This window comes from Oncorhynchus nerka, linkage group LG25 (assembly GCF_034236695.1).
Source record: "Oncorhynchus nerka isolate Pitt River linkage group LG25, Oner_Uvic_2.0, whole genome shotgun sequence".
NCBI lineage: Eukaryota > Metazoa > Chordata > Actinopteri > Salmoniformes > Salmonidae > Oncorhynchus > Oncorhynchus nerka.
This window is the reverse complement of record NC_088420.1, coordinates 58,453,722-58,472,508: the sequence shown is the minus strand read 5'-3', so window position 1 is coordinate 58,472,508 and position 18,787 is coordinate 58,453,722. Positions and strand designations below refer to the sequence as shown.

The 18,787-nt window shown below is 43.5% G+C and overlaps 1 protein-coding gene across 1 annotated transcript in view; it reads left to right on the top strand.

Moving 5' to 3' along the window:
• The window catches only part of LOC135564563 (tumor protein p53-inducible protein 11-like), a 134,140-nt gene extending 126,851 nt beyond the window's left edge, over window positions 1-7,289 (top strand). Inside the window, exons 5-6 of the mRNA XM_065009915.1 lie at window positions 2,969-3,070; window positions 3,483-7,289. Of these exons, the coding sequence (XP_064865987.1) occupies window positions 2,969-3,070; window positions 3,483-3,619 (239 nt within the window). The 3' untranslated portion in view covers window positions 3,620-7,289. The remainder of the gene's footprint in view (window positions 1-2,968; window positions 3,071-3,482) is intronic.
• The last annotated feature ends 11,498 nt before the right edge of the window (window positions 7,290-18,787 follow it).

Genomic DNA, 18,787 nt, shown 5'->3' with positions numbered 1-18,787 from the left:
CGAATCGCATCTCTGCATGTCTGGCAGACATATCAGTGTGGATGACGGATCACCACCTCAAGCTGAACCTCGGCAAGACGGAGCTGCTCTTCCTCCCGGGAAGGACTGCCCGTTCCATGATCTCGCCATCACGGTTGACAACTCCATCGTGTCCTCCTCCCAGAGCGCTAAGAACCTTGGCGTGATCCTGGACAACACCCTGTCGTTCTCAACTAACATCAAGGCGGTGGCCCGTTCCTGTAGGTTCATGCTCTACAACATCCGCAGAGTACGACCCTGCCTCACACAGGAAGCGGCGCAGGTCCTAATCCAGGCACTTGTCATCTCCCGTCTGGATTACTGCAACTCGCTGTTGGCTGGGCTCCCTGCCTGTGCCATTAAACCCCTACAACTCATCCAGAACGCCGCAGCCCGTCTGGTGTTCAACCTTCCCAAGTTCTCTCACGTCACCCCGCTCCTCCGCTCTCTCCACTGGCTTCCAGTTGAAGCTTGCATCCGCTACAAGACCATGGTGCTTGCCTACGGAGCTGTGAGGGGAACGGCACCTCAGTACCTCCAGGCTCTGATCAGGCCCTACACCCAAACAAGGGCACTGCGTTCATCCACCTCTGGCCTGCTCGCCTCCCTACCACTGAGGAAGTACAGTTCCCGCTCAGCCCAGTCAAAACTGTTCGCTGCTCTGGCCCCCCAATGGTGGAACAAACTCCCTCACGACGCCAGGACAGCGGAGTCAATCACCACCTTCCGGAGACACCTGAAACCCCACCTCTTTAAGGAATACCTAGGATAGGATAAAGTAATCCTTCTCACCCCCCTTAAAAGACTTAGATGCACTATTGTAAAGTGGCTGTTCCACTGGATGTCATAAGGTGAAAGCACCAATTTGTAAGTCGCTCTGGATAAGAGCGTCTGCTAAATGACTTAAATGTAATGTTAAATGTAGAATGGCCTTACTGATGACCTTAGTGATTTTCAAAGAGCCACCGTCATAGGATGCCACCTTTCCAACAAGTCAGTTCGTCAAATTTCTGCCCTGCTAGAGCTGCCTCAGTCAACTCTGAGTTATGTTATTGTGAAGTGGAAGTTGTGGGTCAACCAAGCTCATAGAACGGGACCACTGAGTACTGAAGTTTGTAAGTCGTCTGTCCTCGGTTGCAACACTTACTACCTCTGGAAGAAACCGCAGCACAAGAACTGTTAGTCGGGAGCTCTCAGCCTCCCAGATCTGGAATACTAGAGAATTCTGTGCTTCCAAATTTGTGGCAACAGTTTGGGGAAGGCTCTTTGCTGTTTCAGCATGACAATGCCCCCGTGTGCAAGTTGAGGTCCATACAGAAATGGTTTGTCGAAATTGGTGTGGAAGAACTTCACTTGCCTGAACAGAGCCCTGACCTCAACCCCATTGAACACCTTTGGGATGAATTGGAACGCCGACTGTCAGCCAGGCCTAATCGCCCAACATCAGTGCCCGACCTCACTAATGCTCTTGTGGCTGAATGGAAGCAAGTCCCCGCAGCAATCTTCCAACATCTATTGGAATGCCTTCCCAGAATGGTGGAGGTTGTTATAGCAGCGGGGGCGGCAACTCCATATTCATTCCCGTGATTTGTTAATGCCCGTGATGTACGACGAACAGGTGTCCACATACTTTTGGTTATGTAGTGTGTGTAGCTTCCGATTCATGATCCAGAAGTGTTTGTCATTCATAGGAAGTTATTAATATTACTTCACAAACATTCTGAGTAAACAAAGTCATTAATGCAAAAATAGCCATAAAAAAAGCCAAGTCGAGCAGGACGCTCGCCCCCCTCAGAACCGCCATGTGGAGATAAGGTCAGTATAAATAGTGCATAAACGCCTCGTCCCGCTGTGGCGTCCATTATTTCCTAGGTAATGTATCCAAGGTAACGGAGGTGTTTATCCGGCTTATACCACAGAAAACAATATGAAAGTACACATTTACTTATGTAGAAATCAACATTTTTATTTATATAAGCTAATTCATCTTTTGGTTGCTAGAGATGCAACTCAGTCATTAATTCGATTAGTCTTTATGTTCCGTTCTTATCCCTCGCTTGCAAGCTAGCCAGCTAGCTATGGCTAACACAGTCACTACCTCTGCAGTCAGAATAACAGCAAAGTAGCGGTTTTCTATTTTACACACCACAGAAGAGAGAGAGGGAAAGAGTGAGAGGAGGGGAGGAGAGGGAGATGGAACAGATGGATCCTGGCATGCAGGAAGGATATACATACATACTGCTAGCTCCATCACTCCGCGGTCACACCATCCTCATCCCTCGATTCCTCCCACAGTCACCCCTCAGCTCAGCACCCCACCTTCTCCCACTTTCCCCCTTCCCATGTGGATGTGTGGGTGGATGAAAGGACTGGGATATACTGCTAGCTTCCTCATCACAACCACCCTTTTCCTCGCCATCGCTCATCTCAATGTCCACCTCCACTCACCTCCCTCCCTCGTCCTAGCATGTGGGGTGTGTGGGCAGACGAGAGTACCTGGAAATATGTCCAAGACTGATAAAAGCCCACATCCTTATTTGTCTGTACTTGCATGCTTGAATCTGAGCCAGTAGGCCTAATAATTACACTGGCATAAGTTTTACTGCGATTCAGGAAGACCTCATTACCTACATTTTGGGTGATCTTTAAAAAAAACAATTGAGCCCCAAAATTAGATATTTAGTATACTGTAGATAGCTTGGTTTTTGGAGTGTGCAATTTCCTCATTCACTGAACACTGCAGCTTATACAGCTGTATTTAGATTTTGAATAGGAATGCCTACATACCATTGGCCCCTCTCCCATGGTCTCTCTAACCCCTGGCCTCTGACTTGTGATTCATGGCATTTCCTCCCTCAGGTCTATCCCTCATCTTGTGGAATGGGGTGTACACATGAGATCATCATTCAATGTGTTAACTCTAACCCTGAGCTCTAACTGACCCCTTCAGGTCTGTCCCTCATCATGTGGAATGGTGTCTATACACAAGAGAAGATCATCATCCAGTGGACTCTGCTCAGTGAAGCATGCTACTTTGCCATCCAGTTTTTAGGTGAGTGCTTAAGATTATAAAACCTTTCCTATTTCTACCAATTCATATATTTCACTGAGGGAGGCTCCTCAGACCTTCTGGCCGAATACTCTTTCCAATGCTGATAAAAAATAGTTTGATAGGTTGTCATGCATTGTATTCATCTATCTAGACTTTTTGTTGATATCAAGGACCTTGCTCCTGCTGTGCAATGCACTATCTTCAGACTGTGTATGAGTTAACACTGTCCTCTAGAGGTCGAGACACAGTAGCACAGTTTGGAGTCTCATTGAGCTGCACATGTTGAAGAGTCACTCTTCAGTTTCATTAAATGTGAAAGGGGCATTTCCTGCTGACTGAGTGTCATACATTATCAATCAATCAATATGTTTTCTATTCTTAGTTAACTGTTGTCTCAATTCTGTAATTTCAGTTACGTCAGTCACTCTAGTGGAGATAGGCTCGTTGCCCAACGCTGCAATCTTCCTCCTCCTCAGCCGAGTAATCTTCCTCCTTGTCACTCTGCTCTACTACTACTACCTGGGCAGAGGACGACCCAAGAAGATCTGATGGCGAGGGGAACTTTGCTTCCAGATTTGGGCTCAGAGGGAGGTGGGGTGTATTGAGGGAGGCAGGTAGCCTAGTGGTTAGAGCGTTGGGCCAGTAAATGTTGCTAGATCAAATCCCCGAGCTGACAAGGTAAACATCTGTTTTCTGCCCCTGAACAAGGCAGTTAACCCACTGTTCCTAGGCCATCATTATAAATAAGAAATTGTTCTTAACTGACTTGCCTTTAAAATTAAGGTTACATTTTAAAAAATGTAATGAGTTTAAAGTGTAGAAATGTAATGTGCAGTGGTGGAAAAAGTACTACATTTACATACTTGAGTAAAAGTAAAGACACAATAGAAAATGACTTAAATGAAAGTCACACAGTAAAATACTACTTGAGTAAGTCTAAAAGTAGCTGGTTTTATATGTACTTAAGTACAGTGGTGGAACAAGTACTCAATTGAGTAAAAGTAAATTCTATATATCAAATGACTTATAATAAGCAAACCAGACGGCACAATGATCGCATTGAAAAGACTGGTCTGATTGTGTTCATTCTGGCTGAATGCGTTGCCTGCGGATTTCTCCTCAGTCTGGACACAATCAGGCTACTGAAGGCGCATATAGTGGGTGACGTGATCAGCACTCCTCACACAAGTCTCCAGAAAACGTATGTTTTGGGACCGAGGCACCGTTTCATTATAAAGATAGTGTTTGCTGGCCTCATAAATGCTAGCCAGCTAGCTAATATTTAGAAAAACTGTTTTTGCCTGGCTAGAGTTATGCTAACCCGTTTGCAATCCCTTTAGAGTAGCTTGCTGGCTAGTTACAGAGGTTAGCTACCGTAGTTAGCTATTGCCATCAGTTGTGGTGTCATTGTCGTATTTGGCCTATTCCACCGTTTGTAGAATGCATACTGGCATGTGCATATAGTGCGGGGAAAGGGAATCCGGAGACACTGTGGACACAGTCGACACATATACATTGCATTCGGAAAGTCTTCAGACCCCTTGACTTTTTTCACATTTTGTTACGTTACAGCCTTATTCTAAAATGGATAAAAAAAATAATAATCCTAATCAATCTACATACAAAACCCCAAACACATTTTAGAAATGTTTGCATATGTATCCAAAAAAAAGTTTCATATTACATTTAGATAAGTATTCAGACCCTTTCCTCAGTACTTTGTTGAAGCACCTTTGGCAGCAATTATAGCCTTGAGTCTTCTTGGGTATGACGCTACAAGCTTGGCAAACCTGTATTTGGGCAGTGTCTCCCATTCTTCTCTGCAGATCCTCTCAAGCTCTGTCAGGTTGGATGGGGAGCGTCGCTGCACAGCTATTTTCAGGTCTTTCCAGAGATATTTGATCAGGTTCTAGTCTGGGCTCTGGCTGAGCCACTCAAGGACATTCAGAGACTTGTCCCGAAGCCACTCCTGCGTTGTCTTGGCTATGTGCTTAGGGTTGTTGTCCTGTTAGGTGAACCTTCGACCCCAGTCTGAGGACCTGAGCACTCTGGAGCAGGTTTTCATCAAGGATCTCTCTATACTTTGCTCCGTTCATCTTTCTCTTGATCCTGACTTGTCTCCCAGTCCCAGCCGCTGAAAAACATCCCCACAGCATGATTCTGCCACCATGCTTCACCGTAGGGATGGTGCAAGGTTTCATCCAGATGTGACGCTTGTTATTCAGGCCAAGGAGTTCAGTCTTGATTTCTTCAGACCAGATAATCTTGTTTCTCATGTTCTGAGAGAGTCTTTAGGTGCCTTTTGGCAAACTCCAAACAGGCTGTCATGTGCCTTTTACTGGGTAGTGGCTTCCATCTAGCCACTACCATAAACGCCTGATTGGTGGAGTGCTGCAGAGATGGTTGTCCTTCCGGAAGGTTCTCCCATCTCCACAGAGGAACTCTAGACCTCTGTCAGAGTGACCATCACCTCCCTGACCAAGGCCCTTCTCCCCCGATTGCTCAGTTTGGCTGGGCGGCCAGCTCTAGGGAGAGTCTTGGTGGTTCCAAACTTATTCCATTTAAGAATGATGGAAGCCACTGTGTTCTTGGGGACCTTTAACGCTGCAGAACTTTTTTAGTACCCTTCCCCAGATCTGTGCCTCACCACAATCCTGTCTCGGAGCTCTACGGACAATTCCTTCTACGTAATGGCTCTGGTTTTTGCTCTGGCATGCACTGTCAACTGTGTGACCTCATAGACGGGTGTGTGCCTTTCCAAATCCTGTCCAATCAATATCATTTACCACAGGTGGACTCCAATCAAGTTGTAGAAACATCTTAAGGATGATCAATGGAAACAGGATGTACCTGAGCTCAATTTAGAGGCTCATAGCAAAGTGGCTGAATACTTATTTAAATAAGAATTTTGTAAAAACTTGTTCTTGCTTTGTCATTATGGGTTATTGTGTGTAGATTGATGAGGGGGGAAAATGTAATCCCTTTTATAATAAGACTGTAACATAACAAAATGTGGAAAAGGTGGAGGGGTCTGAATACTTTCCGAATACACTGTAAGTGTAGACACGTGACGCGTTCGGAATTCCATGATCAGAATCATAAAGCTGCATGAAGTTGTCAAGTCTAGACACGACCTCAGACATCATTTACAAACACAGTGTTTAGTGAGTCCGTCAGCAGATCAGAGGCAGTATGGATGACAACGTGTTATATTGATAGGTGTGTGAATTGGAACACATTGCTATCCTGCCTGAGCTTTTGAAATTTGGGTAAAATGTACATTTTTTCAGGAATGTAGTGGAGTAGAAGTTGTAAAAATATAAATAGATGCCCTCAAAAATTACTTAAGTAGTACTGTAAAGTATTTTTACACCACTGGTAATCTGTACGGCTGACATGCTTTACGTAAGTCATGACAGACACTAATGCCTGGTCTACACAATATATTTCTATCTGAAAGTACTGTGACGTTATGTCCTCCTGAACAGGGATGTAGGAGGGGCTTGGTGCGTGTATGGGTTATTATATGCATCCAGCCCCTTGCTATACTAGACCCCAGATTTGATTATCACCACAGCAGTCAACACATGGTGGTGTCATAATCTGTTCTGTACATGGAAATGAGAAAGGGTCTGATTGTGAAAATGTACAAAGAGATTAAGTCATGCTCCTCCAAATACTGTACACTACTTGTGTGTGGAACAAGATTCAGAGTAAAAAAGGTTGTCGTTGTAAAGAAGGGGCAGACATTTGCAGTAAGGTTGTTCTGGTACTGTACCTCCCAGCCTACCTGTCATGTGACTTAGTGTGTGTGTCACAAATAATACCCTATTTCCTATATAGTGTACTACTTTTGACAAGAGAGCTATAGGCCCTCATCAAAAGTAATGCACTATAGGAAATAGGGTGCCACTTGTAATAGGCCCGAGATGTACAGAGTAAATTGAAACACTAGGCTGTGTTTTTATGTCCAGTAATTTTGCTTTGTTTTTAAATTGCAGTATTGAGTGTGCTCTGATCTGTGGGTAGAGTTACATTTTGAACATGCTGTGACTTCAAGGACCAAGAGTTTTTTTACTTGTGTTTACATTTGTTTTTCTCAATTTTTATGGTGTTGGTGAAGTTTTTACTGTGCATGAAGTGAATTCTGTATACATTTTCTCTCTCTCTCTTATCACTTTCTATCAGTCCTCCAAATTAAACACAGAATGTCACGACACTCTGTTTTAAGGGTGTGGAGTGTAATAGCATTATAGCCATAGAAATACAGGCACTAGAATGGACATTCCCTTTCAAGTCAGTTATTCTATTTCAATGATCAGTCCTGCTGCCTTGTATCTAAGCTTAGAGTTGATATAAAATGCTGGCTCCCAAAAGGTGAGGCAAATTCCAGCTGACAGACTGGTGACATAAAGTGTGGATCAGTGTCTGTATTATTGTCTGTTCTCAATGCTTCCTGGATCAGAACATTGAGGGAGGTCAGAGGTCAGCTTTTCATTCTGTCCAATGGGCATAGAGGTCACATGTGATAGAGAGAACTCATCTGCTAACATGTTATTGAGAGTGAGCTTACAATATGGAGCACCTAGGGAATCAAACACTTTTTTCTGGGATAAAAACCTTTTAAATTAAATTATCTGTCAAGATTTTTGACCAAAACGAATCCACTAATGACAAGATGTTTATAGGCCTACTGTACACAAAAATACATAGTGCCGCTTCATAGCAGCTTGGACAGTGTACATTCTCACAGCCATTGGTTACTGATGATCATATCTCCTGTTGGTAACAATACAACTTTATTGGTACAACTGTTACCTAACCAAACCATGCACATTGTGTATGGAATGTCCATACCATCATGGTTAAAGGCAGAGTAATAATAAAGGCAGAGCTTGATCTTGAACGGTACACTTTTTTAAAAACTGTGCACTTAATGTGACCAGCAGAGTATGTATGTATGTATGTATGTAGCACACTTTAATAGATAGCTAATATAGCTATCTATTAAAGCTAGCTAATATCTGTCTTTAGTCTTGCCTTAAAACCGTTAAAAGAACAATCACAACCTACACACAATTCACTTGATACTTGTAAATAAAGTAGCCGCATACTGTATTGCTGCCATGTGGTGTAGTTCCTTTGAACAGAACAGGGAACGTATAGATTCTATAGATCATTAGTTGAATGTTTTCCAAAGGTGAATTAACGGCCCACTCTCTGATTTAAGGAGTGATCCTGGAATGGTTTTTAACTAAGCAGTGACTGGAGTCTAAGCCCTATTTAATTGTTTTTCATTTAAGTGATATGTGTCTTGTTTTGATGATACGTTAGTTGACAATTGCATGCAATATAGTCCCTTGTGTACAGGAATGTAGCATGTGTCTTTTGTAGCACACTATACTGTAATAAAGGCTAGTAAGTAAGTACACAGAGGTGTGATCAAGCATGGTAATAAATGGTGAAAAAATGGACGTGTTAACCATGAACAGAATGAAAGTATTATAGTTTTGACAAAAGAGGCAAAAAGTATATGTTTGTGCATGAGGGAGTTTCCTCACAACATAAACACATTGGTTGTGTCTGAAAACATTACTAGCTTGCTACATCTTTCCTCAATTCCTTTCAAAGTTCATTTTGACAAGGATGTCCGAGGTAGGGGCCTTGGATACTCTCCTCCTATGAGCTTAGAGAGGAAGCAAGGATGTTTTAGGCACAGCCCATGTTGTCAACCGAACACCACTTGACTCTCCTCTCCTACAGCTCAGATCTGCATGGCTGTACGTCCTAACTAGGTCTTTACATGCTCAGATTGTCTGTTTCTTTGTACTGTACTGTAAATGGAGTTGGATAGAGAACACAGATGTCTAACAGTGAGAGAGGCTAACGATGCCCATAATGATGTTAGCTAATTACCATGTTGAGTCCTGTCTGAGAAGGGTCTAGTCCTGGTCCTAGTGCAGTGGCTTTCAACCGGTGTGCTGCGGCACACTCTTGAGGAGTTCTCAGGTGTGTGGCCTAACATTTGTGTGTGTGTGTATATATATATATATATATATATATATATATATATATATATATATATATATATATAACGCTGTCACGTTTAAAAAAAAAATATGTATATATATATATATTTATATTTATATATTTTTTAAATGTGACAGCATTTTTATATTTGTCATTTGTTGTTCGGGGGATACAGGTACATTATGCATTTCAATCTATAAGTTTATAAAACGTACTCGTAGGCTGCCACTCAAAAGAAAAACAAGAGTAAGAAATACAGAGTTTAATAGAGTTTAAGTAATAACAAATTCAGTATGAACAGGAAAAAAAAACTCCCATCCCATTGGGGGGCTGTCACCCCCCCCAGTCGCCCCACCTGGTGACCAGGTAAAACCCTTCCCATACCACCCCATCACTTTAAATATATTGTTTGTATGTACTGTATGTGTTGGGCTTTATCTGAGATTATTTTTTACAGAGTCAAGTCAAGTCTGTATCACGGAGGCCCTCCGCACTGCTAAAGCTAACTCTCTCTCCTCTGCTCTCATCCTTCTAGACCTATCGGCTGCCTTCGATACTGTGAACCATCAGATCCTCCTCTCCACCCTCTCCGAGTTGGGCATCTCCGGCGCGGCCCACGCTTGGATTGCGTCCTACCTGACAGGTCGCTCCTACCAGGTGGCGTGGCGAGAATCTGTCTCCTCACCACGCGCTCTCACCACTGGCGTCCCCCAGGGCTCTGTTCTAGGCCCTCTCCTATTCTCGCTATACACCAAGTCACTTGGCTCTGTCATAACCTCACATGGTCTCTCCTATCATTGCTATGCAGACGACACACAATTAATCTTCTCCTTTCCCCCTTCTGATGACCAGGTGGCGAATCGCATCTCTGCATGTCTGGCAAACATATCAGTGTGGATGACGGATCACCACCTCAAGCTGAACCTCGGCAAGACGGAGCTGCTCTTCCTCCCGGGGAAGGACTGCCCGTTCCATGATCTCGCCATCACGGTTGACAACTCCAATGTGTCCTCCTCCCAGAGCGCTAAGAACCTTGGCGTGATCCTGTACAACACCCTGTCGTTCTCAACTAACATCAAGGCGGTGGCCCGTTCTTGTAGGTTCATGCTCTACAACATCCGCAGAGTACGACCCTGCCTCACACAGGAAGCAGCGCAGGTCCTAATCCAGGCACTTGTCATCTCCCGTCTGGATTACTGCAACTCGCTGTTGGCTGGGCTCCCTGCCTGTGCCATTAAACCCCTACAACTCATCCAGAACGCCGCAGCCCGTCTGGTGTTCAACCTTCCCAAGTTCTCTCACGTCACCCCGCTCCTCCGCTCTCTCCACTGGCTTCCAGTTGAAGCTCGCATCCGCTACAAGACCATGGTGCTTGCCTACGGAGCTGTGAGGGGAACGGCACCTCAGTACCTCCAGGCTCTGATCAGGCCCTACACCCAAACAAGGGCACTGCGTTCATCCACCTCTGGCCTGCTCGCCTCCCTACCACTGAGGAAGTACAGTTCCCGCGCAGCCCAGTCAAAACTGTTCGCTGCTCTGGCCCCCCAATGGTGGAACAAACTCCCTCACGACGCCAGGACAGCGGAGTCAATCACCACCTTCCGGAGACACCTGAAACCCCACCTCTTTCAGGAATACCTAGGATAGGATAAAGTAATCCTTCTCACCCCCTCCCCCCTTAAAAGATTTAGATGCACTATTGTAAAGTGGCTGTTCCACTGGATGTCTTAAGGTGAACGCACCAATTTGTAAGTCGCTCTGGATAAGAGCGTCTGCTAAATGACTTAAATGTAAATGTAAATGTCAAGTATATTTTTCCAGGGCCTCAATTGTTCCTTGACTAGCACCACTCATTCTCTGATAATTCATTCTAATGTAACTCTATCCACTGGTGAATTCATCACATCTAAATGTGATGAGTTTGTGGCATATTTCAGTGATAAGATATCAAACAATAGGCTGGGTATCAGTCAAAGCAAGACCTGATGAGAAGTATGATATGGGCCCTAGCCTTTCCCTCGCAAAGGCACTATGTACTATAGTTATTTTCCCTGGTCGACACAGACATGCTTAGGAACATGATATCACAACTTCAGCCTTCTACCTACCTTCTCGATCCTATCCCCACCACCTTCTTCAAAGCAGTTTTTAATTGCATACAGTATATACTATACAAAAGTATGTGGACACACCTTCAAATGAGTGGATTTGACTATTTGGGCCACACCAGTTGCTGACAGGTGTATAAAATCGAGCACATAGCCATGCAATCGCCATAGACAAACATTGGCAGTAGAATGGCCTTACTGAAGATCTCAGTGACTTTCAACGTGGCACTGTCATAAGTTGCCACCTTTCCAACAAGAGTTTTACCCTGTCAGCTCGGGGATTTGTTTTTGCAACCTTCCGGTTACTAGTCCAACGCTCTAACCACCTGCCTTACATTGCACTCCACGAAGGAGCCTGCATGGCAGGCTGACTACCTGTTACGCGAGGGCAGCAAGAAGCCAAGGTAAGTTGCTAGCTAGCATTAAAGTTATTTTAAAAAACAATCAATCTTCACATAATCTCTAGTTAACTACACATGGTTGATGATATTTGTAGTTTATCTAGCGTGTCCTGCGCTTCATATAATCGATGCGGTGCCTGTTAATTTCTCATCGAATCACAGCCTACTTCAACAAATGGGTGATGATTTAGCACTGTCTTTGCACCAAACCTAATCATAAATATCAATGCCTTTGTTTAAAAAATATACACAAGTATTTACTTTTAAACCTGCATATTTAGTTAACATTGCCTGCTAACATGAATTTCTTATAATTAGGGAAATTGTGTCACTTCTCTTGCGTTCCGTGCAAGCAGTCAGGGTATATGCAGCAGTTTGGGCCATCTGGCTCGTTGCAGACTGTGTGAAGTCCATTTATTCCTAACAAAGACCATAATTAATTTGCCAGAATTGTACATAATTATGACATAACATTGAAGGTTGTACAATGTAACAGCAATATTTAGACTTAGGGATGCCACCCGTTAGATAAAATATGGAACGATTCCGTATTTCACTGAAAGAATAAACGTTTTGTTTTCTAAATTATATATTCCGCATTCGACCATATTAATGACCAAAGGCTCGTATTTCTGTGTGTTATTATGTTATAATTAAGTCTATGATTTGATATTTGATAGAGCAGTCTCACTGAGCGATGGTAGGCAGCAGCAGGCTCGTAGGCATTCATTCAAACAGCACTTTTGTGCGTTTTGCCAGCAGCTCTTTCGCAATGCTTCAAGCATTGAGCTGTTTATGACTTCAAGCCTAACTCCAGAGATTAGGCTGGTGTAACCGATGTGAAATGGCTAGCTAGTTAGCAGGGTGGGCGCTAATAGTGTTTCAATCGGTGATGTCACTCACTCTGAGACTTGGAGTAGTTGTTCCCCTTGCTCTGAAAGGGCTGCGGCTTTTGTGGAGCGATGGGTAACGATGCTTTGAGGGTGGCTGTTGTCGATGTGTTCCTGGTTCGAGTCCAGGTAGGGACGAGGAGAGGGACGGAAGCTATACTGTTACACTGGCAATACTAAAGTGCCTATAAGAACATCCAATAGTCAAAGGTATATGAAATACAACACATGGTTTAGAGAGAAATAGTCCTATAATTCCTATAATAACTACAACCTAAAACTTCTTACCTGAGAATATTGAAGACTCATGTTAATAACTTTTCATGTTCAAAATTGTGCACTCTCCTCAAACAATAGCATGGTGCTATTTCACTGTAATATCTACTGGAAATTGGACAGTGCAGTTAGATTAACAAGAATTTAAGCTTTCTGCCAATATCAGATATGTCTATGTCCTGGGAAATGTTCGTGTCACTTACTACCTCATGCTAATCACATTAGCCTACATTAGCTCAACCTTCCCGTGGAAGGGACACCGATGCCGATCAAACACACACACGTTTGACTCAAATCATTGGTACTTTGTGTCAACTCGGGAAACTGTGTGTGTGTGTGTTTTTTTAACCTCAATACAGATGTGTTTGTTGTGGTATCTCCTGTAGAACATGGACCTCGTGTTGAACTCTAGGTTTCCATCCTTCTTGAACCCACCTGTTCTCAGGGTGTCGTCCTCACATCGCAGCATACAAACCTGTTGCTACACAACACAGATACATACAATACAATTAGTCTAGATTTCGATGGAAAGATGGTTTGTACTGAATAACATCAGATGTGATTAGATGATGCAGATACAACCACTTAAGTCCATGGTAGGCAGGATAGATTTCTTGACAACTTGAAAGACATTAAACAAAGTTACATTTAAAATAAAAACTAACTTTTTGCCACATGCGCCGAATACAACAAGTGTAGACTTTACCGTGAAATGCTTACTTACAAGCCTTTAACCAACAGTGCATTTCAAGAAGAAGAAAATATTTACCATATAGGCTAAAATAAAAGTTATAATAAAAAGTAACACAATAAGAATAACGAGGCTATATACAGGGGACACTGGTACAGAGTCCGTGTGCAGGGGGGTACAGGCTAGTTGATGGTTTAGCTGTATAACCTTTTGAGGATCTGGGACCCATGCCAAATCTTTTCAGTCCCCTGAGGGGAAAAGGGGTTTGTCGTCCCCTCTTCATGACTGTCTTGGTATGTTTGGACTATGATAGTTCGTTGATGATGTAGACACCAATGAGCTTAACTCTCGACCTGCTCCTCTACAGCCCCATCGATGTTAATGGGGGCCTGTTCGGTCTGCCTTTTCCTGTAGTCCTTGATCAGCTCCTTTGTCTTGCTCACATTGAGGGAGAGGTTGTTACTGCCAGGTCTCTGACCCCCTCCCCATAGTCTGTCACATCATTTTCGGTGATCTGTTGTGTCGTCAGCAAACTTAATGATGGTGTTGGAGTCTTGTTTGGCCACGCAGTCGTGGGTGAACATGGAATACAGGAGGGGACTAAGTACACAGCCCTGAGGGGCCCCAGTGTTAAGGATCATAGTTGCAGACGTGTCGTTGCCTACTCTTACCTCCTGGGTGTTGCCTGTCAGGAAGTCCAGGATCCAGTTGCAGAGGGATGTGTTTATTCCCAGAGTCCTTAGCTTAATGATGAGCTTCGTGGGCACTATTGTGTTGAACACTGAGCTCTAGTCAATGAACAGCATTCTCACATAGGTGTTCCTTTTGTCCAGGTGAGAAAGGGCAGTGTGGAGTGCGATTGATTTTGCGTCATCTGTGGATCTGTTGGGGCGGTATACAAATTGGAGTGGGTCTAGGGTGTCAGGGATGATGCTGTTGATGTGAGCCATGACCAACCTTTCAAAGCACTTCAAGACGTTCCACGGGGTGGTAATTATTTAGGCAGGTTACCTTCGTTTCCTTGGGCACTGGTGGTCTGCTTGAAACATGTAGGTATTACAGACTCGGTCAGGGAGAGGTTAAAAATGTCAGTGAAGACACATGACAGTTGGTCCGCGCCTGCTTTGAGTACACATCCTGATAATCCGTCTAGCCCAGGGGCTTTTGTGAGTGTTGACCTGTTTAAAGGTTTTGTTCACATTGGCTACCGAGACCGTTATCACACAGTCATCCAGAACAGCTGGTGCTCTCGTGCATGCTTCAGTGTTGCTTGCCTCAAAGCAAACATAAAAGGCATTTAGCTCCACTGGTAGGCTCGCATCACTGGGCAGCTTGCGTCAGGGTTTCCCTTTATAGTCTGTAATAGTTTTCAAGCCCTGCCACATCCGAAGAGCATCAGAGACGGTGTAGTAGGATTCAATCTTAATCCTGTATTGACGCTTTGCTTGTTTGATGGTTCGTCTGAAGGCATAGCAGGATTTCTTATTAGCGTCCAGATTTGTTTGTCTCCCGCTCCTTGAAAGCGGCAGCTCTAGCCTTTAGCTCGATGCGGATGTTGCCTGTAATCGATGGCTTCTGGTTGAGTTAATGCGATTAATGAAGTCGATGACTGTGGTGGTGTACTCCTCAATGCCATTGGATGAATCCCGGAACATATTCCAGTCTGTGCTAGCAAAACAGTCCTGTAGTGTAGAATCTGCTTCATCTGACCACTTCCATATTGAGCGAGTCACTGGTAATTCTTGCTTTAGTTTTTGCTTGTAAGCAGGGATCAGGAGGATAGAATTATGGTCAGATTTGCCAAAGGAGGGCGGGGGAGAGCTTTCTATGCATCTCTGTGTGTGGAGTAAAGGTCGCTGTTAGGGGTTCTGTAACCAACTGCAATTGTGGCAATCACTCACCTCCTTCCAAGACGTCATTTGAAAGTCAATGACCCTTGTGAAAAAATGTACTTCTTCTCATTTTTGTATTTCACTCCTACAGCCACCATCCTTAGTCCTCTTACATTTTCGTCATTTAGCAGACGCTCTTATTCCATCCTTCTTGCACCCACCTATTCTTAGGGTGTCATCCTCACAACAGATCAGAGCATGCAAACATGGTGCTACACAAAATAGATACAGACAATACAATTGGTCTTGATTTCAATGTGATCAAATCAAAGTGTATTGGTCACATGCACAAGGTACAGGATGTAGGCTAAACAGTGCAGTGAAATGCTTACACATGGGCTCTTCTCAACATTGCTGTAAACATCCACCATTACCTAAGGTGGCAATATCTGTTAATGATAATGTAATAACAATGTCCCAATGATGTGTATACCTGTCTGTTTAGGTCCAGAGGACAGTGGTCACTAGAATGGGCTGGGGAAGACACTGTCATTTATGATGCAGAGACATGTAAGTTTGTGTTTATAAACTTGTGTGTGACCTGGCAAAAGCTAAAGGGTTTCCCTTTGAAGTCTGATAGTCCTGTCCAGCTGGTCTGGAATCAGCTCAGGTATCTGCCACTATAAAGATATAACCTCATAAGAATGTGTCATGACATCATGTGTTGCCATGCACAAATTACAGTATTGTGATAAGAGACTAAGTTATTCACCAGATGCAGTCTTTTGCTCCCTCTCATACTAGCTAGCTAGCTACTCCTCTCTCTCTCACACTCACACACAAACAGATGTATTCAACGTAACAAGCTTAGGAAACATAATTCAGTGGGTTAACATTAGCCCTTTTGCTTGCTAGAAAAGTGAACTGGCCCGTCTGGTCAGCATCTAAAACAGCTAGCTCACTCCTTGCACAATTGGTGGCTGACTAAATACTTTTTTGCCCCACTTTACCTCCCTTATCTCACCTAATTTGCTCACATCGTATATAGACTTGTTTATACTGTATTATTGACTGTATGTTTGTTTTACTCCATGTGTAACTCTGTGTCGTTGTATGTGTCGAACTGCTTTGCTTTATCTTGGCCAGGTCGCAATTGTAAATGAGAACTTGTTCTCAACTTGCCTACCTGGTTAAATAAAGGTGAAATAAATAAATAAACTAGCTATAATGGGGTCAAATTTAACGTAATCTATCTAGCTCACTAGTTAGTTTAACGAGCTTATGTTAGCATATAGCTAGCTTTCTACAGTTTGCTCATTAGCTAGCTATCTAGCAATACCAACAAATTACAAAGCTGAACCAACCAAACAAAAACATTATTGCAGCCTGCGTCTACATTAGACCGCATACCTTCCACTCCGTCCCCTAGACTACACTAGCTAGTCATACCACATAACATAAGCTTCCACTCAACATTCCATAGCAGTCTGAGCTGTTGCTACACATTGTGCCCCCTACCGTCTCCCTCCCTCCTCTTCTCCACAACAGCCTTCCAAAGAAGTTTGAATTGAATTGTTCTCTTACAATCGTCCACTCTCCTCCCCTTAGCAGTCGTCACTTCCGGTTCTTGTTGCATGAGCAGTTTGAGTCTTCCAATAATCACTCTGTTGCGGCATTACCTTATCTGTTGTTAGTTGAATATTACATTTTACAATCGAGGTATAGCGATGTTTATAAACTGGGTAGTTTGAGCCCTGAATGCTGATTGGCTGAAAGCCGTGGTAAATCAGACCATATACAATGGGTATAACAAAACATGTATTTGTATTACTCTAATTACATTGGTAACCAGTTTAAAATAGCAATAACATGCTACTACACCACTCGCATCGCGTGTGCGAGTGTGCAAATTAAATTAACACTTGCATGTTCTTCAATCATTGCAGCCACACTGCTCGTGAGCGCCAACGAGCTTCTGCATTGCCAGGCGCTAAAATAGAAGCTTCTATTTGTGGCGCAGAACTGTGCTGTAAGTCCTGCCTCTCTTATCTCCTCATTGGCTTTTAGAAGCATTTGCCTACGTGCCATCTCCTCATTGGTTATATCCATGTGGGTGACTGAAATATGAACGGAGGTCGGTTGTGGTAATACACCTTATGAAAGTTCATTGCCAATCGCCATATAAAGTCCAAAGAAGAAAAAGTTTGTTATATGGCCAATATACCACGGCTAAGGGCTGTGTCTTAGCACTCTGCTTTGTGTCATGGAAAGGAATAGCCCTTAGCCGTGGTATACCGGCCATATAACACACCCCCTCGGGCCTTATTGCTTATATACTAGCTACGGAATTTAGAGTCAAATGTGGTGGGTGCCTCATGTGCATTACTAAATATAGAGTTAATAAGTGCAGTGCAGCAACGCATGGGAGAACACAGGGAATACGTTGTTCGGTTGAAAGGATTTTATAGCAAATGGTAGAAAGCTAGCTAGGTGTTTATCTCAATCTCACACGCAGAAATCATGCCTTGAGCTTAGTTTTGAGGCTGTCATAGTGGTAAATTAGTGTGGATATCAATATTGCGTTCTGCTTTGCTCATTAGGCAAATATTTTATTGGAATGTATGGAAGTTGAACATGGCTGTGTTTATATTAGTTGTGTTATAGTAGTGCAGACTATTTTAGAAAAATAGATAGACATTTAAAATGAGATGATTAACAGTGTCCCATTTTCTTTACCCTAAGTCCTGTGTGGCTCAGTTGGTAGAGCATGGTGCTTGCAACTCCAGGGTTGTGGGTTCGATTCCCACGGGGGATCAATACAGAGGAGGGGAAAAAAGTATTAAATGTTTGCTAAGTGATGAAAATGTAAGTGAACTAAGGATGCATGCCAAGGAGGAGTGAAAGACAAAGATGAGAAGAAGTTCATTTTTTCACAAGGGTCATTGACTTTTAATGACTTCACGGAAGGAGGTGAGTGATTGCCACAATTGCAGTTGTTTACAGAAACCCTAATAGCGAGCCAAATGCAACTTTGTTTAATGTCTTTCAAGTTGTCAAGAAATCGATCCTGCCTACCATGGACATAAAAGTCTACGATGAATCTGACATCGAAGTAGATGAAGAAGTGTTCCAGTATCATCTTCAGAGACCAGACCCCGGTGTGCTAAAAATGTGTTTACCTAATGAAACAAGTTCTGATGGTGAGTTATTTGTCTACAGTACAGAATGTGATCAATTATTTGTTTATACAATCCCAGCTAGCACAAATGATATGGCACATATCTGACCTGAGTTCGGCCACCGGATCTAATCCTGCTGGCCCAGTTGTAGCACCCGGATCCAGACGGAGGTCTGGTGTTTTCAGGGATGGTAGAATAAAGGGGGAGGCACCGTCCCCCAAAGCTTGCGGGGGAACCGCTGAGACATTTAAATGCCAAACACACTTTTGGGAGGGGGGAGTTTGCCAGGGGTCCAAGGTTTGGAGGGATG